Source organism: Adiantum capillus-veneris, chromosome 17, assembly GCF_014529385.1.
Source record: "Adiantum capillus-veneris isolate H3 chromosome 17, ASM1452938v2, whole genome shotgun sequence".
Classification (NCBI taxonomy): Eukaryota; Viridiplantae; Streptophyta; class Polypodiopsida; order Polypodiales; family Pteridaceae; genus Adiantum; species Adiantum capillus-veneris.
In genome coordinates, this window is record NC_140947.1 from 136,889,469 (window position 1) to 136,916,602 (window position 27,134).

A 27,134-nucleotide genomic window follows, 5' to 3' on the forward strand; every position below is an offset into this window, starting at 1 on the left:
CCCTGAAGATCCACCTTCTTCCCTATCTTCTGAAGACATTTCACCAGTACTTTTGGATCGACGGAGCCCACCATGAGTGAAGGCAGCAATACCCTATATTCCATTGAGGGCTTTCTTCACCCGCTTCATGCAGGCATCGCAGTCTATGGAGACCTAAATCTAATCTAATATAACATAAATCTAAATCTAGCTTAAATAAACATAAATCTAGTTAAAAATAAACCTAAATCTAATTTAATGTAAGTTTACATATAACTTAATCTTTAACGTCTTTTAAGATAGTTTCCTACGACGTTATAACTCTCTTCTTCTTGTGTGTATGCGCGTGTGTGGATGTGTGTGCCAATAAAAAGAGATAAATGGTATAACATTTCTATCACCCATGCCAAGTATGATAGATTGATTATGCCATTTCCCTCTTGAATAATAGGTCTTGAGTTCAACTCCTCGTCGGCTAGATCTTTAGGTCTTTTAATTTTAATTAGTTTCCTACGACGTTAAATTAGTTTCTCTCTCTCTTTCTCTCTCAATGTGTGTGCGTTTTTTTGGATCGTATGTATATTTTCTCTCTCTTTTCCTCTCTCAATGTGTGCGTTTTTTGTTAATGCATGTTCTCTCTCTCTTTTCCTCTCTCAATGCGTGCGTTTTTTGTTTATGCATGCTCTCTCTCTCTTTTTCTCTCTCAATGTGTGTGTGCATTCTTTGTTTATGTATGTGTGTGTGCGTTTTTGTTTTTGTTTGTACTCTCTCTCTCTCTCTCTCTCTCTCTCTCTCTCTCTCTCAAAAACACTATGTGTGTGTGTGTGTATGTGTGTGTGAGAGAGAGAGAGAGAGAGGGAGAGAGAAAGAGGGGAAGGGAACATGAGAATGAGGAGAGGGAAGGAGCATACCTGGCTCTCCTTCCTCTCCTCGTGTGTGTGTGTGTGTGTGTGTGTGTGTGTGTGTGTGTGGAGAAGAAAAAGAGAGAGAGAGAGAGAGAGTGAGGGAGAGCGTTACCTGCTCCTTGCTTAAGGACACCGAAAAACTCAGATCTGAGATCTGAGTTTTTGGGCGCGCTCGGTTATTTTTTTACCCCAACCGGCGTCGCTATGAGCGTCGCTATGAGCATTGCAAATTTACAAAGAAATTTGCGACGCTCATAGCGACGCTTATAGCGACGCCGGGAAATTTTTTTTTGAGCGTCGCTGTGTGAGCGTCGCTAATATGAAGAGCCTCTTGTAGTGTGATCACATCTCAATTGAAAATCACATAGAGATCGATGGATGTTCACATTGAGTTTCCTTGGGATTCACTTCGATTGTGATCACTTGGGGATTAGTCCGCCATCGGATGGCGCAAAACCAATCCCGCTGCTCTCACCTATATCTCACACGGGCATGGGAGGAGATGGGATCTAAGGTGGATGATTGAGGACTGTAGATCTTGGGCAATGTAAACTCGGGTACCCGAGTTTACTTCGACCCTTCCCCCCCGCCCCCCGAGATTGAACCCACAACCTGGGGTTTGAGGGCCATGTGGCCTATCCATCTCACCCGCGCACATCACCCGTGGAATGTATACGTGTCCATGGAGTTTTAATGTGCAAAAGTATCAACGTGAGAAAAAGTAAACTCGAATATTTTTGTAGTACCCGAGTTTACAAATATACTCAAGTTTACTTATGCGACAAGATCTACGACGCGCTCTTAATATCGAAGCCCAAAAGTGATGGGAGCCTTTGATCCCATCTCCCATGCCCGTGTTAGATATATATAAGATCCCGTCGCCCCCAATTAATAGGGATCATTGATTCCACATGAGAGAAGGGGTGTCAAATAATCAATCAACTCAGGAAAAGGGACGGGCTCCCAGTAGCTAAGGATATGCATCGAGTAATTGAATGGAGGCGTCGAGAGAAGTTAACCTCATATTGGTAGATAGAAAACCTCATATTGGCGTCGAGAGAAGTTTTCCATCAACCTCATATTGGCACATATCAGAGAGAGAGAGAGAGAGAGAGAGAGAGAGAGAGAGCAGTTGGCCGTTAACCACATTGTAGATAGAAAAGCTCTAATGATTTACAATATGGACATCCCTCAGGGCTTCCGTACGCGCATCTCTGATCTCTCTCTCTCAGACACACAAACACACGCGCGCGCGCATAGAAGCTTTGGCTACTTGGCAATAGTTAGGACCGCTGGGGAAAAGCCCTCTTGGTTATATATATTGCTGATGCTTGCTGTTGAGTTGTAAACATTTGAAGGGAAGGGAAGGGAAGGGAAGAGGGGAGGGGGGGGGGGGGAGGGGAGGGGCGAGGGGGGTTTTGAAGGGCGAGTATGGAAGAAGGAAGTGGTGATGGTATCTAGACCGCAAGGGATGCCATGTTGAAGCCAACTTCGAAGTAAGGCGGTCGGAGCTTGTATTCCAGGTACCACCTCCCCCAGGCTTCCTGCTCGTCAAGGTTCTTTGGCTTTCTGTCGATCCTTATCTCCGCGAGATCATGAATGAAGACAATGGGCTCACTGTCATACCTCCCTTCCAGATTGGCCAGGTAAGACCACTACAATATGCTCTAATCAGCACACTGGAGTTCTAAGATACACACTAATTAGTAGCCCTTTTTTGCCTCCTTGCAGCAGCATGCATGTTGTTGGGGGGGGGGGGGGGGGGGGGGGGGGGGCGGCGGCGGGGGGTTTGACCTTACAACAGCTTTGGGCTTGGCTTGGGGAGAAGAGCTAAGAGAGCAACATCCCTAGCTTAGGTTTTTCATTAGGTCACTGTCCCAATGTAGTCAACCAGCTTGAAAAAACGATTGTAGGGCTGTGGGTGTCATCGGCTAAGATGTGATCTTTTTGGGACGTAAATCAATATGCAAAAAGGGGGCTTTGAGTGACAAAGTGCCTATTGAAAATCAGCTACTATGGATAACCGATCAAAATAAGGGGAGACTTGAAATTCTCCCGGTTTTTAGGTCAAAATTTGAAGCTTTTCCCGGTAATTACACTAAAACTCGTATAAAAACTTGACGGTTTTCTTAAAGGCAAGCTGTGTGCCCTATTGAAAACAATCAAAGTCTAAAACAAAGTATGTCCCTCTAATCTTTTTTGCATTTCTTTTTGTAGGAATTAAGAGATACATCTCAGGTTGGGAAAGGGAAAAACAAAGTTAAGAGACGGATGTTTTTATGTTTATTCTGAAGGCAAAAAGGTAGGGCATAGCACGTGGAAGAGTGAGAGGGGCGACGATTTTTTGGGGCGAGGGGCAGTACGTCTCTCTCTCTCCATTTGTCTGCAAGTGATGCACGATTGAGGGAGATGACCAGTGACAGTGCAGGCAGTGAGACAAGAGGAGATGGCACCTCTCTCTCTCTCTCTCTCTCTCTCTCTCTCTCTCTCTCTCTCTCTCTCACACACACACACACACACACACACACACACAATTTGCAACCGCGGAGACGCGTGCTAGAGCAATCAGGTTGATGGCAGCAGCTTGAACAAGTGTCGCGATGAGGATGAGGAAGTTTGGGGCATACGCACAGTGTTGAGAGATGAGAGTTGGGGGATGCAATAAGATGCGAGCGTTACAAGTTGGTGGATCGTAGGCAGGGGGAAGGGCGGAGGTGTGGTGGATTCAATCCTACGAGGGCATCAAAGAGCAAGGGGGGAGGGGCAAATGCTTGTAGCTCTCCCAATCTGATGTGCTTTGCAACAGTTTAAGAAGTTGCAAGGCAAGGTCTCTCCTTCTCTCAATGATCTGCAATATGTTGCCCTGCCTTGCATGTTAGTAAGAGGGATTCAGCGAGAGGATGTGCCAGGAAGGATAAGCATGGATGATGTTGGGAGGTGGAGCGCATCCGTGTGCGTGGGAACAACAGTGATGGGGGACTTTCCCTTTGAGATTGGGCAAAGGGAGGGAATATTTAGGATTACTTAATTAATTAATGAGTTTAAGAATAGACCCAAAATAGGTGGCCAAAACGTTTTTTTTGGGGCTCATTAAACGTTATCTGTGGAGATGCTTTGTTGTTTTAAGAGCAAAAGGAAATAAGACAGAAAATTTGGGCAGGGCACGCGGTGGAGAGAGATGAAGAGAGAGAAAGTAGATTTTTTTTAATGTGGGTGCGGGTGCGGCACCATCCCCCTCTCTATTTGTCTTGTTTATCGGCCGCATGTGAAGCTGCACCATGTGTAACAGGACAGGAAGCGAAGTATAGAGGTACGCAAGGATGCGCAGTCAAGCATGTCGTTAAGAGGGGTTGAGGTTGTTGGATTCTGCAGGGCGATGCTTGGCTTTGCCTTTGTCTTTGTCTGTCTCTCTTTCCATCTCTGACTCGCCGCATGGGGCAGCACGACCCGGGGGAAGGGGGGGGGGGGGGGGCAATGCTTGTCTTTGCCTCTTATTTGTCTGCAAGGCGATGGGTGTCCTCGTCACCAAGAGCAGGATCCAGAAATGCGGAGGGAGCATGGAAACAAATATTTTTTATTCCTTTTGAAGGCACTGAGACGGGCCAGAGGTGACGAGCGAGGTCTAGGCTGAGAGTGAATCATCCCTCTCTCTCTCTCTCTCTCTCTCTCTCTCTCTCTCTCTCTCTCTCTCTCTCTCTCTCTCTCTCTACTGGAGGTCCGAGGTGTGGAGGGATAGTGTATGCTGGACTGGACGACAGAGCATACTCAAAGGAGGTCACGTGTGTTGAGTGTCATTCCGTATGTTAAGTATGGAGCCTGATTTACCCTTGTAATTTTCTGTGGTAAAAACGCACATTTGTAAGGCCCCCATTATGAGGAGAAGCAATCGTGCGTGAAGGAAAATCACTCACCGGAAACCAAAATTTTCACGGACAAGAATCAGGGGCAACTTTAGAGGCCTCGGGGACGGAGGCCTCCGAGACTTTTTTTTTCGCCGGAATATTATGGCCGGACGGCGGCCGAAAAGTGGTCGGAAAACAACCGGTCGGTTGGCCGGTGGCCGGTGGCCGGTGGTCGGAAGTCAGTGGCCGGTGGCCGAATTCAAAAGCGGACTTGTCTTCTCAAGGGCGGCCACACATGGGCGGATTGGAGGGTCCGATTTGGACTTATTCGCACAAGGGCGGCTACACATGGCTGTCTCTCATAAGAGAGAGCAGCCCTTTTGGCCTATAAAAGGAGGCCATTTCTACACACATTTCATAGTGTGTGTTGATGCAACAAGGTGAGTGTGAGGTGGTGAGAGTGAAGCAAGGCGGGAGCTCTATTAAAGGTTTAATCCCTTTGTAAACTACTTCTTCTTTTGAAGTGCTAAAGCCATTGAGTGGTTGCTTTCCCGTGGACGTAGCCCACATTGGGTGAACCACGTATATCGTGTGTACTCTCTCTCTCTCTACTCTATAATCTTTTGTGTATGAAATCTATCTCTCTCCATTAAGTAATCTACTCAAAAATCTATTTAGCTACATCTTATTTCTTAACACTGCAGGTGTGTTGATTGCCCTCGTGCAGGTGGGAGTTGTGTGGCACAAGACGGAGTGAGAGAGAGCTATGGTTTGGGGTTGGAATTGGTTAGCGTGTTAGTGTCTTTTTGGCTTGCTTTCAACAGATAGACATTCGAGGTGCAGATGGGAGGAGGGAAACACAGACAAACAGAGAAAGCGAGATGAAGCAAGGGGCAACATCTAGTCGTACAAGGGGGTAGGAAGTGGATCCGCACAAGAACAAAGAGGATGAGATTGCAGAGGGGACGATGGTGTAAGGAGGATGCACGCCTCTGCAAAATGGCGATGGCAACATGGAGGGATGCGACATCTTTTGCTTTTCGATTAATAGATTCCCTTGGAATCTCCCGAACTAATTATTGAACAATTTGAAATTAAACCCAGTATGTCCTCCTAATTTTCCAAGCAAGTCAAATTAGCAAGAATCTAGCAAGATCATGCCAATGCCTTGAGGAGAAAATGCGTGCAGATGACACGTGTGGGGAAGAGAGAGAGAGAGAGAGAGAGAGAGAGAGAGAGAGACGTCTATCAAGTGCATGCCACGAGCCAGTGAGATCGAGCAAGCACGAAGCCAGGCAGGAAGGGGTGAGTAGCGAGGTATGACCCGGGCCAAAACAGCACGCAGGAGCAGCAGTGCAGGAGGCAGAGTTTCTCATTTGTTTGCTCCGAGACTGCGAGCTGGGGGAAATAGACAGTAGCGGGACTATGCTGAGAAAGCACATTAGCATTGCGAGGCAGAGAGCGGTGTCCCAGGGGGGTGCAGAGCAAGCCACGGCGGTGCCCTTTACCTCCGTCCGTGGGTGTGACTTGCTGGTTTAATGATGTGGGTGTGACTTATTGTTGAGTTGTTGTTGAGTGGTTTAATGCTGGTCGCAATAGCGGTGCGGATGACAGGCTTGGGGCTGCAGGAGTCGCTGTCATTAGTGATGGCAGGTGGTTTGGGAGACTGATGAGGATGAGGCCGGACAGGCTTCGAGGTTCTCAGGAGCAGGTGTTGCTCTGGCTCTTGTGTGACTCTGCAGTGCAGGATGAGGCCGGACATGGAAGCGAGAACATATGCAAGAGCGGGTATCTGCAGGGACTGGGCGAGCAAGGGTGCAAACTTTGCTTTTGGAATTGTTTGCAAAGGAATCTTCTGTGGTAATTAATTAATGAAGAGGCAAAATACCGAAGTATAGGATCCACAAATGCCATTCTTTCATATTTATTTAGGTAACGAGTGTAGGAAGGTTTTATCTTTTCAACAACCTAAACTACATGAAGTGTTCCGAAGTCCAAAAACGCATCCACAAATGTCAATTTTATCTGTTGGGTCTACGCTCTCATTAACTAGAATCTCCCTAGATCCCGCCCCCCTCCAAAAAAAAGACCCTCTCTCTCCTCTCTCTTCCCTGTGTGGTTCGCCATGGCTGCCCTCTGCGGCCCTGCCGTCTTGCTGCATCTACAGTGCAATGAAGGACCCTCCCGCGTGGCAACCTCTGCCCTACAGCTCCGATGGATACCCCCCTCCGCGATGCGCCCAGCTATGGCAGAAACCAGAGAGCTACTCGCACGAGGATTTGCAGCTGTGACAGGCCAACACAGCACAAACCATTCCCTGCATAATGCCTCGCACGCACACACACAGACACACCCCGATATTGTCTGGCTCTCGCAAAGAGAGAGACACAGCTCAATCTCATGCACAACGAAATCTCCCTCTCTCTCTCTCTCTCTCTCTCTCTCTCTCTCTCTCTGCTCCTCTCAACGTTTGGCACCTTCATGCTCGATTCGTGCCAGCTAGCCACCCTCACGTCACCTTATCCTTGCCTTTTCTCTCGCCTCACTCAAGAGTCGAGGTATCTTGCTTGATTTCTCTTAATGAGACCTGCTTGCAAAATTGGGGACGCCTACTCTGGCGACGTGTGTTACACAAGAAGATTTAGAATTTTTCTCACGTAGGAAAACAAGGTCTTTTTCAATGTTTTTCATACAATGCATAACATCATGAGCTTCTGCTCGAGAGGCACCGCATACCTAGCTAGGTACGATTGGGGGCAGGGGACCACCGGCCCGGTGGGATCGTACCTAGCTAGGTATGCGTTGGCTCCCTCACAGAAGCTAATGATGTTGAGGTAAGTCACTATGTGAGAATTGGTCCAAAACTTCTTGTGAATTAGCTCATGATGTTGAGGTAAGTCACTATGTGAGAATTGTTGTGCGAATTTGTCCAAAACTTCTCGTGAATTAGGGCGTGGGTTGATGTTGTTACCTTGTCAACAACCTACAATTCAATGAAGTCTTTGATAAGTCCATTTGTCTTTCAGATGATTTGAGGACGATTTGGGGCTATACCTTAAGGCCAACTCCTCCAATAGAAATAGAGCTTTTATGGACTACGCCTTCAAGGTAATTGTCAAGCATTCCTCACTCTTTTTTTTCCTAACGATACTGTATAGGGCCGCTCCAAGATATCAAATAAATCTTGCCAAACATGGCTTTGCTAAATTTTTTGGGTCTTCTCTTGAAAAGGAGAAACATGTATTTACGTGAAGGAGATGCTTATAAAGTAATGTATGCATTCAAATTCCAAATTTATTTAGGCACATGCAAGTTAATGATTAATTGATGAGAGACAAAATGTGAAGTAAAAGGTGGGGTAATTTTTAAACAAAGGGGACATGAAGTACATTGCCTATAATGCCCATGGCTGAGTGACATAGCCAAGAAGCTCAAAGCAAAGTCTCATGGTTCTCGCCATCGTCTATAAGCAAGACAGCTTTGCCAATGTTCTTGCCTCCCAACAATCCAACAAATGCTTTTGTAAACTCATCAATCCCTATTCCAAGGATATCCATATGGTAACTGATCCTCCCTTGTTGCAACAACTTGCCTACCTCCTTGATAAAGTCATCCCTCATATGCCGATAGTCTCCTACCATGAATCCTTCCATTTTCAAGCTCTTCCCAATGACATGCATCAGATTTCGCACACCGTCCCTCTCCTTGTACTCCTGCCATCACAATCCATAGTGAAAATGCAAGTTAATGGGCCAACGACTTGGACATTACTTGCAAGCATATGCATGTGGGTGAAAGAATGTTAACGTGCACAGAAAAAGATGTCCCGGATAGTGCTAATTAGCATAATTTTGCAGTATGCTTACTTGCATAATAAAATGGGCTAGATCTCACAGATCTATGTCATATTATATATCAGTCAGAAGCTCTTGAAATAAAGGATCCAAATGTACAAACTCCGACAAATTCTGATATTATTTGTAAAAATTTCACCGTATGCCCAACTTTTTCATATGAATATGCAAAATAGCAGAAAAAAGTGAGTCACGTTACCATGCTTTCACCCATGTACATGAACACACACAAGCAAGCAAAGCTTCTCTACTCTTGAATGTTAGCAGGAGGCCCCAATGAGCTTTGAATGATTTTGTTGCCAATAGTTCGCACACAAATTCAAGCCGTGATTAAGTGAAGGCCTAATACGGTTGCTTAAAGAACTAATCCCAGGACAACTTATGAAGTAGACTTTTTGCTTCAACATACACAACAACTTATTAGACCGGTACAGACAATATCTGTTGAGAAAACATTAAAAGCAACAACAAAGATTTATTGCAAGAGATGAGCTCCTCATATGTTTGTACCTTGTTGTACTGAGAAATCATCCCACAAGCAATAATTCGCCCCTTTCTTCTTGTGTTCTCGAGCACTGCCTCAAGTGTGTTTCCTCCCACATTCTCAAAATAAACATCAAACCCACTTGGAAAGTACCTTGAAAAGATGACAGACATGTAATGAACCACTTAGATGAGTTTGAAAACGTATAAGCCGGCCGAAAACTGAATTGTAACTGATCTTTCCTAGAAAGAATACCATCTAAACAGAAAGTGTTTGCATGCACAAAGTATACTTAGTACAACAAAAAACTAATGTAAAGCTGAAGTCTTCAATATACTCAGGCACCTTTCTAAAGTTGAATTCAGATCCTTCTCAGTTTTGTAGTTGAAAGCTTCGTCGAAGTGGTAGACCTCCTTCAACATTCTCACCTATACAACTTTCCTTAATCTGTTAATGCAAAATCCAAAACTATTGACATAACTTATATGTACAAGTCAGTACCCACTCCCAACTATGCAAGACACAAATTTTCTTAAATGAGCTTAAATTACAAGATGCTTATGAGTTTGAAACCTTGAAAAATGTTTTATTGATAGGCGTTGGCCTATAGATATATCACAGATCTTAAGTTTTGTCCCATAACCTCATCATGTTAATGAAAGAGGCCTTGATACACCAAAATTTTCCTTTTTGACAACGTTTTCAAGATTTGGGTTTTTTATTATAACAAAAATGTGGTCTCATAACTAAGTCGTGAAGCTTGCTTTATTATAATAATAAGTTTTTTCCTATCCATACACTTTGAAATCTATGAAACATCTTATTTTGATGAGAAGTTATATCCAATTTATGGAAATTTTATTAAAACTACACCAAATTTCTATGATTTTTTCATCTTAAAACTTATCACCATAATCTTAATTTGGTAGTAATTTTGGTAAAATTAAAATTTGGCTATGTTCTTCACCTCATAGCTGACCTAAGGTATGCAAAAACATAGATCCTTTTCAGTCTAAAAGCCACTAGGCTGCATCCCTATGTAAGAGTCTTTAATAAAAGAAGACTGCTTAGACAATTTGTATTGGTTCTTGATTGCAGGGTGTGCAAGCACAGGGACAACAAACTGGATTCAGGAGAGGATTTTCTACTATTAATCATATATTTAATAGTGCTTTGTGGATTTCCGCAAAGAGAGATTGATGCATGGATGCAAATAGGGAGTTTTGAGTGAGATTACATGCAGTATCTTGGCCTATCATAAATTGTTCACTCCAAAGCAGGGATATCGGCTCTCTCTATACTTTTTGGTATGTATATTGATAGAGGTGTAGAGTTATCACTCTTGTTGCTTTACACAGATCATATATATTGTTTTCGTAATTGCTCGCCAGAGGGGCTACAAAGACAACTGCAGAGCTAAGCAGAGGAAAGAGATTTGTCTGTGAACCTTGGCAAGACCAAGGTGGTCGGTGAGGGCATGATAACACGGATTGTGCATGGTTGAGGCTCTTACTAGATCAGTATCTTCCTCTGGGAGATTTCAGGTCGTCGTTCGGTGAGATGCCGGTATGCACATATATAGACCTGGTTACAATTGCGCGGCTTTATTATGGACAGATTGCCACCCTTTCACTACTCCTTGGACACACCATTGCTTGCATTCACGTATTTACAAGTCAGCTGGAGCATCAGATAATTAGGTGTGCACCAGCTCTGAGTGCGCGGCACTTGGTTGCAACGAGCCTTCCAAATAATCCACAAAGTGATGCAGCATGGACAGTGGAAGGCAACATATTCAAAGTGACTGATTGATATCCAAAATCTGTAAGCATCTCAGAAATTTTTGTTCTTTACTCAAGCAAAACTGGTCTTTCATCTTGCACAAGAAAATATTTCATGAGTGGCTACTTCCTGCAAAAGCTGCTTGAGTACACAAGGAGCTGCTTTCTGAATGCAATGCTAACAAATACATTGTTTACTAAAGGTTCTATCATTAAGAAATACAGAATTTCTTCTCTCAAAAACAGAGAGCATCTGAAACTGTCAAATTTGCCAGATGACTTACTTTTTCATCCGTCCCAGTGCTGCCCACAACATGGCATCCTTTGAGTTTGGATAGCTGGCCAGCAAGAAGCCCGACAGCCCCAGCTGCAGCAGAAATGAAGACCTCCTCGTTGGCTTGGAGTTGGGTAATGACATTCATACCCACCCATGCAGTGAGACCCGGAATACCTGGCAACGGTTTGAGACAAAACCAGGCTTTTCATCAGTCATATTGATAAGAAATATGGAAGTGAAATGAAGCTCGGCAAAAAAACCACCTAGAACTGCAAGGTATTGATTGAGAGGTACATTAATAGCACTAGTACAACAGCGCCGCCTCCGGCGGTGCTATGTGAATGCATATGAGAGACACCCTTCTGACCAAGGTAGTGCCAAGCACGACATTTTCTTTCAATGACCCCTGACTAACAATTATATAATCGCAAATTCTTTTGCCTATATCATGTAATGCCACATTCGTGATTGGATTTGGAGAGATGCCCTCTGATCTCCCCATCTATCGAAAATAGTGCAGAGCTTCCTAACCCTGACTCTTGCCTTCGAGTTGAGAGCATATGTGATTTCATCTAGAGAGACACCCTTGCTTCGCATTCGCCAAAAACATCCCAGAGCTTCTTGGGCTTGTCCAACTTGGGCATATCCCTCAATCAATGCATCCCAAGAGATGACATCCCCGATAGGAAGCTCCTCAAGCACAAAGTGTACATGATTGCATTTGGAGAGATGCCCTCTCTCCCCATCTATCAAAAACAGTGCAGAGCTTCCTAACCCTGACTCTTGCCGTGGAGTTGAGAGCATATGTGATTTCATCTAGAGAGACACCCTTGCGTCGCATTCGCCGACTCCATCCCAGAGCTTCTTGGGCTTGCCCAAGTTGGGCATATCCCTCAATCAATGCATCCCAAGAGATGACATCCCCGATAGGAAGCTCCTCAAGCACTTTTTGTGCTTAAAGATAGCTCATTGCTAGACATAACCATGAGACAACATTGCCTCGTCCACCGGTTCTTCACCTTGTGTAATGCCACATTCCTTCAAGGTGCAAGTGTACGTGATTGCATTTGGAGAGATGCCCTCTCTCCCCATCTATCAAAAACAGTGCAAAGCTTCCTAGCCCTGACTCTTGCCTTCGAGTTGAGAGCGTGTATGTGATTTCATCTAGGGAGACACCCTTGCTTCGCATTGGCCGAAAACATCCCAAAGCTTCTAGGGCTTGCCCAAGTTGGGCATATCCCTCAATCAATGCATGCCAAGAGATGACATCCCTGATAGGAAGCTCCTCAAGCACTTTTTGTGCTTAAAGATAGTTCATTGCTAGACATAGCCATGAGACAACATTGCCTCGTCCATCGGTTCTTCACCCTGCCCTGTCTCTGGCCCCACCCACCCTCATTCCTCTCAACCCCTTTCTCGCCTTCTCTCACGTTGACCAAAACATGTTGTTGCCTGACAGCTCAGATGATTGGTTAGAGAGAGAGAGAGAGAGAGAGAGAGAGAGAGAGAGAGAGAGAGAGAGAGAGAGAGAGAGAGACGACAAACATGCCATGGGAGCTTTGAGGGTGAGAGAGACTCTCAACGTGAGAGATTGCATAAAGATATGGCCTAATCAAAGGACAGCCTGATACAACCACAGGCCTTCAAGGTGCAAGAGTACGTGATTTAATTTAGAGAGATCTACTGAAAATAGCGCAAAGCTCACTGACCTTGACCGTGTTGAATATATCGTGCAATCAATGCACTGCATGAAGCTTGTTGAGGACCAAGACGGTGCCAAGCACGACGATCTCTTTCAACAACCCTAGTCTTGACAATATAATCGTGAATTCTTTGCCCATATCAACATGTTGTGGAATTCCGCATGCCTTCAAGGTGCAACTGTACATGATTGTATTTGAAGAGATGCCCTTTCTATGCATCTTCTGAAAACAACCAAAAGCTTTGTGACATTGACCCTATTGGACATCTTTTAGTCAATGCACTCCATGAGAAAACATTGGAGATAGGTAGCTCGTCAAGGACCTATTGCGCTTTGTCAAGTCCACCACACTTGACACACATATTGATCGTATTAGACATCTTTTAATCAATGCACTCCATGAGAAAACATTGGAGACAGGTAGCTCGTCAAGGACCTATTGCGCTCTGTCAAGTCCACCACACTTGACACACATACTGACTACGGTTTTGTCTAAGTATGTGTTCTTCTCAAGAAACCCACTATCATAAATATCAGCATGTCTCCTCTTGCCTTGCTACAAATCCGTCTTGTTAGCACAGTCTTTAAGTGAGCTCACAAAATAAAGAATGTGTGGGCCGTAAGGAACATTCATCGAAGCAAGCAGCTTGGTTAAAGTTCACCTCTTTACTCGTACATATTTGTTGTGAAGAGAGAGAAAATCTTCTTGTATTACCCTTACTCTACATGCTTTTCAGGCACCACACAAGATAAAAGAGAAGGAAGGCGTCAATAGTGCCGAGAGGGTGCGTCCTACTGGTGGTGAATGGGCAGCCTCGCTTGTCGGCAAGGGCATCATGGCTGGGCCATCCGCTTGTGGTTGCGTTGGTTTTGTTGTCCAAAACTAAACCTAATTTTTTTCTAAAAATTCCTCTTGGAAAATTTAAAGAAAGGAAATTTGTATGTTTGGAAAAATGATTTTTCCCGAACACTGACGTGGGGTCGCTCTCTCTCTCTCTCTCTCTCTCTCTCTCTCTCTCTCTCTCTCTCTCTCTCTCTCTCTCTCTCTCTCTCTCTCTCTCTCTCCTCCTCTCCCCCCCCCCCCCCCCTCTCCCCTCATTTCTCTCTGCATTTCGATCGGCCCTCCTTTACTTGTGTAGTCTTGCACTCATCACTCCTCCACTTCTTTTGGAATCCATAACACTGATCAGGAACACAGGGCTTACATACATTTTAGTTGTGTCCATTTTTTGGCAGAGAGAGCGTCGTCCATTGTTCAGGAAAAGTGTGCCTCAGCTTCGGTTTAAAATTCATAACATCTGAGGGAGAGAAGGATAAAATGGGGTGCATCCCACTGGTGGTGAATGGGAAGCCTCGCCTGCCGGCAAGGGCATCATGGTTGGGCCATCCGCTTGTGGTGGCGTTGTTGTTGTTGTCCAAAAAATAAACCTGATTTTCTAAAAATTCCTCGTAGCAAACTTAAAGAAAGGAATTTTGTATGTTTGGAAAAACGATTTTTCCTTAACACTAACGTGGGTTCGCTCTCTCTCTCTCTCTCTCTCTCTCTCTCTCTCTCTCTCTCTCTCTCTCTCTCTCTCTCTCCCCCCCCCCCTCTTCTCGTCCCTCATTTTTCTCCCCATTTCGATCGGCCCTCCTTTACTTGTGTGTCTTGCACTCATCGCTCCACTTCTTTTGGAAGCCGTAACACTGATCGGCCTAGATACATTTTAGTTGTCTCCTTTTTTTTGGCAAAGAGAGCATCGTCCATTGTTCGGGAAAAGTGTGCCTCAAAACAACTGAGGGAGAGAAGGAGAAAATGGGGTTGGAAAATTTAAAATAATAGAGTTAAATTGCGGTTATTTTGGGAAGTCTACCTAAAGGCAGCTTTGTATTTTTGTGTAATTGATTTTTCCCAAACGCTAGCGTCCTCCCTCTCTCTCGGAGCTCCCTTACTCTCCTCAGCTACCTACTAGTTCCAAGCCATCTTCCAGTTCTCCTCTTGCTTCCTCTTTAATCGATCCCTCCCCTCCAGTTTTGGCATCCAATGCCTAGCCCTCAGAAACCCCCTCCTTCACATAATGGACGTGGGAGTGTTCGGAAAAAATGTGTCTCAGCTTAATATCGTGCCGTTTTCAATTTCAAAAATGGGGCAAGGGGAAAAGGAGAAATTTCGCTTCAGAACTGTGTAAGAATCCAAAAAATAAATCTAGTTTTCTGAGATTTTCTCTTGGCAAATTTAAAGAAAGGAATTTTGTACGTCTTGACTCAGCTACTGGTTCCGAGCCATCTTCCAGTTCTCCTCTTGCTTCCTCTTTAATCGATCCCTCCCGTCCAATTTTGGCATCCAATGCCTGGCCCTCGGAAACCCCCTCTTTCACGTAATGGACGTGGGGTAGTGTTCGGGAAAAATGTGTCTCAACTTAATATCGTGCCGTTTTCAATTTCAAAAATGGGGCAAGGGGAAAAGGAGAAATTCCGCTCCGAAACAGCGTAAAAATCCAAAAAATAAATCCAATTTTTTGAAATTTTCTCTTGGCAAATTTAAAGAAATGAATTTTGACATGGGGTCTCTCCAGTGTTCGGGAAAAATGTGTCTTAGCTTAATAACATGCCGTTTTCAATTTCAAAAATACCGGTTGAGGGCAAGGGGAAAAGGAGAAATTCCGCCCCAACATAGAGAAAAATAGTGTAAAAACTTTAAAAATACACCTAATTTTTAAAAATTTCCTCTTGGAAAATTCAAGGAAATGGATTTTGTATGTTAAGAAAAATGATTTCCCCGAACGCTGGGTCTCTCTCTCTCTCTCTCTCTCTCTCTCTCTCCACTGTCTTCTCAAACCTGACGTGGAGTCTCTCTCTCTATCTCTCTCTCTCTTCACTGTCTTCTCAAACTTCAAAGCCTTTGCCCAAGGGAGGCGGCGTTCACTCAGAGGACCGGCGGGCGGACTGTCTCAGTGGCGTCTCACCCTGGCTCAGCGACGTCTTGTCTCTCTCCCGTACTGCGTTGGAATTTCTCCTTTTCTTCTTGCTCTGAGACTCTCTCAGTCTCTCTCATTGTCACGCAGTCGACCGGGGCTCTCTCTCTCTCTCTCTCTCTCTGCATCCCGGCTCTCAGCATTCGCACGCTCTGTGTGTGTCTGGTTCGCTGTCAGGGCTGCAGGATAACACGCTCGTTGTCTCGCCTGGAGTGGCCGGATTAAGCACATGCTGCCACGAGGGGGGGAGCCGGAATCCCCTCCCCCATTATCTATTAGTATAGACTAGTACAACGCCGCCGCCTTCGGCGGCGGCACTGCCTCCGACAGTGCTATTCGGATTTTCTTAACTTAGGCATGCCAACACGGGGTCGCATTGGAAAGAGCCAAGAGCCTAAGAGATAGCCAAAGAAAGAAAGTACATGGTTTTCAAACACCCAAACTCAACCATAGAGAAGTTGTAGAGATCAGAAACCGATACCACCAAGAGATGGAAGTAAGGATTACCCAGCCTCGAGTGGATCCTAACAGAGTCCTTAGGGAACTCTTCACCCCAAGTATAGCTCTACAATCCTTCTTGCTACTGCTCTTGACTACCAAGATCCTCCCTCTCCTTCACTTCAAATATGGACAATTCTCTCTCTACCCTCAAAATCACCTTTTTTGAATGGTTGCATAATTCTCTCTCTCTCTCTCTCTCTCTCTCTCTCTCTCTCTCTCTCTCTCTCTCTCTCTCTCTCTCTCAACTTGCAAATACTGAGTGTGTGGGAGATCAGTCACGTCTGCCCAAGATCTTCATTTGTATCGTGCAGCATTGCAATTTTGCCTTGAAGTCATCGCTACCTGAAGCAAAATTTGTGCTCATTGCCTAATTAGACCTTCTTGAAGAAGAAAGGCAAGTCCTATGCTTGCTAAACCAACAATGGTGCAAAACTCGATGGCAGTGCTGAGAACCCCATCATTCAAGACTTTCTGACCTATCTCCAAGCAGACGAACCAAAGCAATTTGATGCTCCCTCTTGAGTATCAATGCTAATTCCAAGAGGCTACCCTAAAAACCATTCGAACCTTTATTGAACAACTTGCCCGTGCTTAGCATTGATGAATATCTATTACTGTATCATAGAAGAGAGATTGAGGTTGGAGATTGTTACAAAAGCCAGCAAGGGAGCCGATGGCCGATGATGGGACCCATCACGCCTAAATTCTTGTAGCCTTTCACAAATTTTCAAAATCGAGTGGAATATTTGGGAGTCATTGCTGCGCTGATACCTCACAAAAGAATGAGCATTGGGCACTTGGAACAGTGGGCGATTTGAGACATTATGAAGGACTCGAGAACCGAGGGGTAAATGCGTGAGGAAATAGGAGGAAGAGATTCTGACAGGATCTGCTGGACATAGCATTTCGTGCCATGTGCATTGTGTCCATCCCCTTTACAGGAATGTCTTCCTCCTAAGGGGGACCAACCCCATAGCCCTCCTCCAATGTTATTGCTCGGTATCTCTATCACTCGCGCTTCCCAGACGTTCTCCCTTGAGGAGGCCAAATCTGCCATCACCCCCATCCCTTCGGCCATGAGCCATTAGAGAGATCAACGTTAAACTCGTCTGAGAGGTTCGACGATCATCCATCACAGTGGAAGGCCTGCGGTTGACATTAGGGCTTGCATTTTACACGTCTCTTGCCGCCAATTCTTGGCCTCCTCACCCGTTAGTGCAGCACCCATCCCTTGTGTTTTGCAAGCCCATAGGCTGATCTGACATTCCCCATACCTAGGCAATCGTCCCATCCTCGTCTTGGCTACCATTTACCATTTGTTCAACCCATACATCAACATTTTCAGAGTTTCAACAGCTAATCATAGATCAGCCCATCAACCTCCCATAGCCTCATGAGGCCCATTAGAGTAGCATCAGTCCCTTGAACGGCGAGTCCTATGCTTGCTAAACCAACGATGGTGCAAAACTCGATGGCAGTGTTGAGAACCCCATCATTCAAGACTTTCTGACTTCCCTCCAGGCAGACGAACCAAATCAATTTGATGCTCCCTCTTGAGTATCAATGCTAATTCCAAGAGGCTGCCCTAAAAACCATCCGAACCTTTATTGAACAACTTGCCCCAGTCGATGTTGCCTACTTCTTGGCTGCCAACTGAGACCAGTGCAGCAACCTTATGCACTTCTGTGCTGAGCAATGATGGATATCTATCACTGTATCATAGAAGAGAGATTGAGGTTGGAGATTGTTACAAAAGCTAGCAAGGGAGCCGATGGCCGATGATGGGACCCATCATGCCTAAATTCTTGTAGCCTTTCACAAATTTTCAAAATCGAGTGGAATATTTGGGAGCCATTGCTGCGCTGATACCTCACAAAAGAATGAGCATTGGGCACTTGGAACAGTGGGCATTTTGAGAAAACATTATGAAGGACTCGAGAACCTAGAGGTAAATGCGTGAGGAAATAGGAGGAAGAGATTCTGATAGGATCTGCTGGACATAGCATTTCGTGCCATGTGCATTGTGTCCATCCCCTTTACAGGAATGTCTTCCTCCTAAGGGGGACCATCCCCCATAGCCCTCCTCCAATGTTATTGCTCGGTAGCTCTATCACTCGTGCTTCCCAGACGTTCTCCATTGAGGAGGCCAAACCTACGATCACCCCCATCCCTTCGGCCATGAGCCATTAGAGAGATCAACGTTAAACTCGTCTAAGAGGGTCGACGATCATCCATCACAATGGAAGGCCTACGGTTGACATTAGGGCCTGCATTTTACATGTCTCTTGCCGCCAGTTCTTGGCCTCCTCACCCATTAGTGCAGCACCCATCCCTTGTGTTTTGCAAGCCCATAGGCTGATCTGACATTCCCCATACCTAGGCAATCGTCCCATCCTCGTCCTGGCTGCCATTCACCATTTGTCTAACCGTCAGGTGCTATGCTCTCGTACTTAGTGCCTACATACATGCATAAACAAATATATATGTACACACACACACATATATATATATATATATACGTAATGTAGCCCTCCCTTTATCTATCTCTCATTCTCTCTATTTCTATCCCTCTCTATTTCCCCTCTTTCCCTATTTCTATCCCTCTCTATTGTTACCATATACATGTGGTAGTGATGTGTGTGAACACACTAGGACCGCCGGGGCATTTTTTCCCTCTTTAGGAGGTTTTTCCCCCCGTGCATTGTATATACGCCCATCACTCTAGGGCTATATATCTTTCCATTGCACACTAAGTAACACACTCTCTATTGTGTGCCTTGAGCTTCCTTCATCTTCTCCAAGCTGTGTGTGTTTCTCTGCAACCCTAATTCCAACAATTGGTATCAGAGCAGGTCACGTCCTCCCGGGCTTAGTCGCCAGCTGCTCCAGCACACGCCTGCTCACTTTCTCTGATTTCAGTGAGCTTTGGCAAGCGTTCGCAGGTCGACAAATATTTTGGGCAAACTCGAAGAGCTTGGTCTGCTCAGAATTTTGATTTGCGCTCATTTCGGCCTCCGTTTCCACTATAGGCAGTACTGCACAGGCTATTTCGTCATTTTGTGCAAAATTTCTGTCAGTGCCGTTTTCTGCATAACAGGTGCCTTATAGTCTTCTACGGTTTGTGCTATATAGCACAGGTTGTTCCCGCTCCGTTTCTCCTATTTTCGGGCAGTTTTCACATCAGGTGCAGCATTTACCATGGCTGACAACAACATCACAGATGTATTCAAGATGTTTGCTACTGAGGACAAGTTGGATGGGGACAACTACCCTATGTGGGCTTATATGATGCAACATGTTCTTCTGTCAAAGGGTGTCTGGAACATTGTGCAGGGCATTGATGTACGTCCTGGTTCTGAGGATGTAGGTGATGTTGAGGATGTTGCAGGTCTTGCTGCAAGGATTGCAGCTATAAGAGTTGTTTTGCCTACGGCAGAACAAGCTCATTGGGATGTTAAGGATGCACAGGCTCATGCATTGATTGCGTTGTCTGTGAAGCGCACCATTGTTCCTCACATCCGTTCAGCAAAATCAGCAAAACAGGCTTCGGATATTTTAGCAGGTCTTTATGCAAGCCGCAATGAGGCTAAAATTTCTTTGTTGCGTAAAGAGCTGGAGTCGAAGATTATGCATGAGGAAGATGACATGGACACTTTCCTTGCTAGTGTCAAGGATATCAATGAGCAACTTATTTCTGCAGGTGAAGTCATTTCAGACAGTTCCCTTGTGCAGACTGTTCTTGATGCCTTACCAGATTCCTACCAGAATTTTGCTAGTACTTGGAGATTGATGACCCAAGGAAATCCTGAAGTTGTCAAGTTTGATGCATTATGCACATTGCTGTTGCAAGAGTCACTTTCTAGAAAAAACAGGACTAGGAAGCGTGCAGTTGAACAGGCTTTTATTGCTTCTCAAAGAAAGGGTGGTAACAGTAATGCAGCCACTTCTTATGGTTCTGCTGCGAGTAGCAAAAATTATGTTCCTAATGCTTCTACTGGCAGCAATTCTTCAGGAAATTCTGGTGATAAGGGCAAAAACAAGATGCGTTGCCATTATTGTAAAGCCAATGATCACTTGATCAAGTCGTGTCCTAAGTTGAAGGCCAAAGAGGCCAAGAAGAAAGAGGGTGGTTCCACTATAAATGTTGGTTCCACTACAAATGCAACCATTGTTGAGTCTTCTGTGAAAGGAGATTGTGTTGCTGATGTTGATGTAGAATGGGCTTTTAGCGCAAAGTGCACTTACAATCCTGTTGTCCATGATGCATGCTTGTCAGTTGTTGCTGCAGATTCACATGTGTGGTATTTCGACAGTGGTGCTACAAAGCACATTACCTCACATCGTGAATTGTTTACCTCTCTCGAGTCTGTCCCTCATGGGAATTCAGTCACTTGTGCCAACAATGCCTCTTATCCAGTTCAGGGAGTTGGAAAGATTGTGCTTACTGTTGCTAATGGCAGTTCTTTCACACTTGTTGATGCACTTTATGTACCTGGGATCAAGAAGAATCTCTTGTCTGTATCCGCACTTTCTAGACTTGGACTTGTAGTCAAATTTGTGGATGACAGATGTACAGTTCATGATCTCAGTTTTGGTGATGAAATTGTTGCATCTGGCCTTTTGTGCCGTGGGCTGTATAAGCTCACTTTGTCTGACAAGTGTGGACAAAATTTTGCAAATGCTGTTGCAGATTCAAGGGCTATTTCAGATGCAAAACTTTGGCATGCACGTTTTGGTCATCTGAATTTTGCCAGTTTGCTGCGTTTGGAGAAATCTGATATGGTTGCTTCTTTGCCACCTCTTGAAGCATCTGTCAAACATGTTTGTGAAGGCTGTATTTTGGGTAAGATGCAGCGTTCTAAATTTCCAAAGGATGGTTCAGTTTGGGCCACATGCAGGTTGCAGCTTGTGCATAGTGATGTTTGTGGGCCCATGCAAACTCCGTCCTTGGGCAATTACCTGTACTTCGTGACTTTCATTGATGATTACTCCAGGCATGCATGGGTATTTCCGCTTAAAGCGAAGTCCGAAGTTTTTATGTGCTTCAAACAATTTCTGGCTATGGCTGAAAATGTCTCGAAATGTACTATGGGCACCCTCCGTTCCGATCGAGGGGGGGAGTATATGTCTCATGAATTTAATGCATTTCTGGCTAGTCGTGGGATAAAACACCAATGTACAGTGCCTTATACACCTCAGCAAAATGGTATTGCTGAGAGGGAAAATAGGTCACTGACGGAAATGGCACGATGTATGGTCAAAAGTCAAGCTTTACCGCATTCTTTTTGGCTTGAGGCCATCATGTGTGCCACTTATGTACTTAACAGGTGTCCTACGAAAGCTTTGCAGTCTATTACTCCATATGAAGCATGGCATGATAGAAAACCTTCTATTGAGCACATGCGTGTTTTTGGTTGTTTGGCATATGCTTTGGTGCCACAAGTGCAGCGTAGAAAATTGGATGATAAGGCTGTCAAATGTATTTTTGTTGGTTATAGTGCTGAAAGCAAAGGTTACAGGTTGTATCATCCGCAAAAAAAACGTATTCTGGTTTCTCGGGATGTAGTGTTTGTGGAAGATTTTGTTCAGCCCTTGTTGTCATGTACTAGAGACAGTAATGTAAGCTCACAGGACATTTATGACACTTTGTTGCCTCTTTTCAGTGGTGGAAATACGAATGTAAGTTCCAATGAGGCAAATGTACAGCCTATGGGGGTTTCTGAGATTGTTTTAGATCAGCCTATTACTGATGCAGATGTACATGATGTACTTGATGAGGAAAGGGCTGAAAATGAGCAGGCTAGAGGTATGCCAAAATGGCTGGTGCACACTTTGCGTGACAGTAAATTGGATGCACCTTTGTCTAGTCGTACTCGTTCAGGCTCTCGCCATGCATGTTATGCATCAGATTGTTATGCTTGGCTGTGTCTAGTTTACATGATGTTGAGGAGCCTCTATCTTTTGATGAAGCACAGAATTCAGAAAATTGGATGGCTGCCATGCAATCAGAATATGATGCACTTATAGAGAATGACACATGGACTTTATGTGATTTGCCTCCTGGAAAAAAGGCCATTGGTACGAAGTGGGTTTACAAGTTGAAACGCAAGCCGGATGGTGAGATCGATCGCCATAAGGCTCGACTTGTTGCAAAGGGTTATGCACAGCAAAAAGGCATAGATTATGAAGAGACTTTTGCTCCCGCTTGTCGTATGACTACTGTGCGTTTTCTATGTGCATTGGCAGCTCATTTTGGTTGGGATGTACATCAATCAGACATTGTTACTGCTTTCTTGAATGGTGACATATTTGAGGAAGTTTATGTAACGCAGCCTCGCGGTTTTGTCATAAAAGGACAAGAGGACAAAGTGTGCAAATGTAACAAGGCTTTGTATGGGTTGAAGCAATCTCCTCGTGCTTGGTATGAGAAATCTGACACTCATTTGGTCAAACAAGGCTTTCGTGACAGTCCAACAGAAAGCACATTGTATGTAAAGCGTGAGGGTGATGTACTTCTCAGTGTGGTTCTTTATGTTGATGATTTGTTGATCACTGGACCAAATGAGAGACATATTGCTGAATTTAAGGTTGATTTGAATGCTACTTTCAAGATGAAAGATTTGGGACTGTTGCATCATTATTTGGGTATACAATTTAAGCAGTGTGATGGTGGTATTGCCTTCTGTCAGAAAAGTTACATAGAGAGATTGCTATGTAAGTTTGGACTTGAGGATTGCAAACCTATTTCCACTCCCATGGAAACAGGTTTGAAGTTGAGTCTACATGATGCTGGTGATCCTGCTGATGTCACTCTTTACCAAACTGTTGTTGGCTGCCTCATTTATGTATGCAACACGACGCCGGATATTCAGTTTGCAGTCTCACAAGTCAGCAGATTTATGCATAGCCCAGGGTCTAAGCATTGGCAGGCTGTCAAGAGGATTTTCCGCTACCTTAGTGGCACTTTACATCTTGGCTTGTTTTATCCCAAGGGGGGATCATTGCCGCCAGACTTACATGTTTTTTCGGACTCAGATTGGGCTGGTTGTTTTGACACGCGAGTGTCCACAAGTGGTTTTTGTTTCATGCTTGGCAGTTCATGTATATCATGGTTGAGCAAGAAGCAACCTACTGTGGCCACTTCGAGTTGTGAGGCTGAGTACAGGGCAGTCTTCACAGCTACGGTTGAGTGTGTATGGCTCAGACGCCTTATGGTTGATTTGGGTGTTGGACAGGACACTGCCCACACTATCTACACTGACAGTCAGAGCGCATTGGCAGTTGCGAGGAACCCAGTTTTTCATGCTCGCACAAAGCACATTGAGGTGCATTACCACTATGTCAGAGAGAGGCTCTCAGCAGGAGAGATCAGCTTGGCTTATGTGCGAACACAGGACAACCTTGCAGATCTTTTCACAAAGGCATTGTCTCGTGAGAAGCTTGAAGATTTCCGCAAAGCTTTGGGCTTACTCCCCTTTGTGGACTGATCTTGTCCTCAGGGCATGGCACTTCCCTTTACTCATGTGCCAGCTCTCGTTCATCGCATCACTCCAGGGGGGATTTGTTACCATATACATGTGGTAGTGATGTGTGTGAACACACTAGGACCGCCGGGGCATTTTTTCCCTCTTTAGGAGGTTTTTTCCCCCGTGCATTGTATATACGCCCATCACTCTAGGGCTATCTATCTTTCCATTGCACACTAAGTAACACACTCTCTATTGTGTGCCTTGAGCTTCCTTCGTCTTCTCCAAGCTGTGTGTGTTTCTCTGCAACCCTAATTCCAACATCTATTCCTCTCTTTTACTCTCTCTCTCCCTCTTTCTATCTCTCTATTTATTCTCTTTCCCTGTATTTACTCTCTCTCTCTCTCTCTCTCTCTCTCTCTCTCTCTCTCTCTCTCTCTCTCTCTTTCCCTATCTCTCTCTATTTATTCTCTCTCTCTCTCTCTCTCTCTCTCTCTCTCTCTCTCTCTCTCTCTCTCTCTCTCTCTCTCTCTCTTTCCCTATCTCTCTTTATTTATTCTCTCTCTCTCTCTCTCTCTCTCTCTCTCTCTCTCTCTCTCTCTCTCTCTCTCTCTCTCTATCCCTATCCCTCTCTCTCCCTCTCTCTCTCTATTTTGGTTGTTTTCATTAAAATGACATCAATAACAAGTGGTCTTTTTTGTTGATACCTGTCTTCCACCAAGAATACTAACATTTTCACTTTTTTGTCATGGTGATGGTGACAGGTATAGAAGAAGACCTTTTCTAATGCTCTCAACCACAAGGACCTCACCTACACTTTCACTCTGTAAAGAATATCCATGTTGTACTTTTTTTTGACATTGATCTGATACACAGGCATCTTGAGTGGCAATGTTATTATTATTTTGTCTTCTGTGGTAATTTTGATAAGTACTCTCTCTAGTGGCATGAGTGCACTAACCCTTGGAGGAAGAATGCACCTCATGTCTCTAAAAATGGTTGGAGAATCTCTCTCCCCCTTTTTCACTACACAAGGGGTCCCGCTTACTTCCTTTGTTACCACACACACACACACCAAAATAATCTACTTTGTGTATTTTTGGGTGTAAAATTGACTTGGGAAATATCTATCATGATCTCAATTTCTTTTTTTTATTAAAACGGGTAAGCCTGAAGTTCTAAACCTCTCTTTTTGCAGCTTCTTTTGATAAGGCATGGTGTCTTAGGTGGACTCAAGCTCCATTTTTTAATCATAATAATTCATCACACCTACATAAGGCTACCTTTACGTTCCAAAATAGGCCAATTGTGGCTGGCTGTCTGACAACTTTGTTAATTTTTTAATATCTTAACTTTTGGATGCTCCTATACAGCTTGGCATGTGGGTGCACTCTCTAACGCCAACTTTGTTAATTATCTAATATTTTAACTTGTGGACGCTCCTGTACAGGCGTGCGTGTGGGACAGCGGGCTCGAGACGCTTGGGTACACTGCCCTAGACTACCCTCTACCCTCTGTGGTGCAAGGCTTACTCCTCTACATCTCTGACCCCATCTTCCATGCCGAGCTCCTTCACCTAGAATAGTCTGCGCAGGCAGCACCATGCACCCAAGAGGACAGCCCTCTGATGCCGCTAGCACATGCGCCTGCTACACCTCTTCATCCCGCACCTGCCCACTCTGGTTTTTCACATGCTACACCCACCCAAAGTGTACGTGCGTTTTTGGGCAACACCCGGGCACAACCTGCGCACACAGTGCATGCACTTACACACCATGATGAAGGCCAATTAATGCTTTGTGGAAACTTAATCTCACTGCTTGGTTTCGTATTTACACCCTTGCAAGTGAGAGCCCAGCGGCCGCGGCAATTCAAAGGCTTAAAGACCTTACGCAAGCGCTGCATACAATTTCATAAGCTGATACAAAGGCCACCCAAGAATGGATTGACCACAGCCCCAACATCATGAGGAGATGGATGGAAATCCATGGTCGTCGGCTGAAGAACGATCCCATCATCTGTCAAAAGAAGAAGTATCTTTTGAATGGCTTCACAGAGATTGTAATGTCACCTCCTCCAACAACCGAAAGCGCACTCATCCCGAAAGACCTTGACGAAGAGAAGCAAAGAATCGCCGACCAAAACTTCATCATTTCAAGCCCTTCACGGAACATCAACCAAAAACCCTTCAAAATGTACACCAACCCCTTCATCCCGAGCCGTCTCCTCGAAGTCTACTTGGCGGATGCACACAACAAGCCATGGGCGTTTGGTAACTTTACTTTGCTTGCCCCCCTTACTGAAAATCTTTTACTTACATTAATCAATCGCAATGACAAAGTAGCCCTTCAAGTTGGCCTACAACAAGTGGAAACCAACTCCTCCAACCTTGTTGAAAACACACTCATGGCCATCCCTTTTACCATAGCAAATTTGGAGTCAAAGAGATGCAATGCGTCCTTTGGTTGTGTGGTCGGGGTTAAGGGAGTAATCTCCACAACGGGAAGAGACACCAATTACACTACACAAATTTGGAATGTACACCGTCCTTTCATAAAATGTGGTTGTGAACATGTGGGGCAGGGGGATCATTGTAGGGATAATAATGTGCTTTGGTTCGACCATGCTCTTTGGGTCATCCTCCACCAACTCCCAACCTTCTTCCCTAGCACATCCCTCAAAAAATCAACCATTGCTTTCCTTAGTTGGATAGCAAAGGAAGCTCAAGAACCCGTCAAGGCTATGCTTGTGCACTTCTACTATCGAGAAAAGCTAAAGGAAGCCATCAAGCACTCTATACTTTTCAATCAACTCCCCCCATCCTTTACCTCTAACATAGAAGTGGATACCTTCATTGCTCAAGCTATTTTACCAGCGCGAGAATCACAGGATGCACGATCACACAAAGTGATAGCGGTCGCACTCCTCGAGGAAGGGGACGCATCAATACTCCACAACAAACAACCTCATCCACTCATCTTCCAAGATGGAAATCGTCTTCACCGGCCGACTCTTCTGGAAGTAGCCGTACACGTCGTCCTACACCTCAACCCGCACCAACACCGAAATCTAGGCCCATGTTCAACTCTAATTGTCTAGCTAGTGCTAAGTCACTCTTGTATGACTAAACAGGTAAAGAAGGATCACCATGGACAGCTTCACTTCATCACCAAAGAAAGTAGCAAAGGCATGTTCATCCCCATCCATTTTGTCAACCCTTTGATGGACATTAGGTGCCTTCCTTCTTTTTTCAGTTTGTTCTTTTTTGGACTTGAAATTATCACCACCCCTTTATGGAATGATTGTACTTTCATTTGGTCATTGGACCCACCTTTAAAGCTCACTTTATGTAATTCCAAGGAAGTTTTTACTTCATGCAATGAGCAAGA

At 44.8% G+C, this 27,134-nt stretch overlaps 1 protein-coding gene and 1 long non-coding RNA gene across 6 annotated transcripts; one reads left to right on the forward strand and one right to left on the reverse strand.

The window, feature by feature from the left end:
- Positions 1-2,290: 2,290 nt before the first annotated feature.
- On the forward strand, positions 2,291-27,134 carry LOC147438150 (uncharacterized). Of its 5 annotated transcripts, none has more exons than XR_015184953.1 (3): positions 2,291-2,530; positions 7,753-7,834; positions 25,196-27,134. It is a non-coding gene; the product is annotated as an uncharacterized LOC147438150 (long non-coding RNA). The 5 variants fall into 5 exon arrangements; XR_015184952.1 differs by lacking the exon at positions 25,196-27,134 and adding an exon at positions 13,562-13,786; XR_015184951.1 differs by lacking the exon at positions 7,753-7,834.
- On the reverse strand, positions 8,095-11,624 carry LOC147438151 (2-alkenal reductase (NADP(+)-dependent)-like). Its single transcript, XM_086485933.1, has 6 exons — positions 11,538-11,624; positions 11,386-11,455; positions 11,130-11,296; positions 9,410-9,492; positions 9,091-9,217; positions 8,095-8,439 (listed from the first exon to the last, which is right to left on the reverse strand). Exons 1-6 carry the CDS (start codon positions 11,622-11,624, stop codon positions 8,158-8,160), a joined length of 816 nt encoding a protein of 271 aa, XP_086342059.1. The 3' UTR covers positions 8,095-8,157.

Bases quoted from the DNA above. Each gene is read 5' to 3' on its own strand.
- LOC147438151 (XM_086485933.1), bottom strand. From the start codon at position 11,624: ATGGGGAGATCAGAGGGCATCTCTCCAAATCCAATCACGAATGTGGCA. The intron at 9,493-11,129 runs GTAAGTCATCTG...AAAGTTGTATAG, and splicing joins GCACTGGGACGGATGAAAAA to GTGAGAATGTTGAAGGAGGT. The intron at 8,440-9,090 runs GTACAAACATAT...TTGTGATGGCAG, and splicing joins TGATTTCTCAGTACAACAAG to GAGTACAAGGAGAGGGACGG.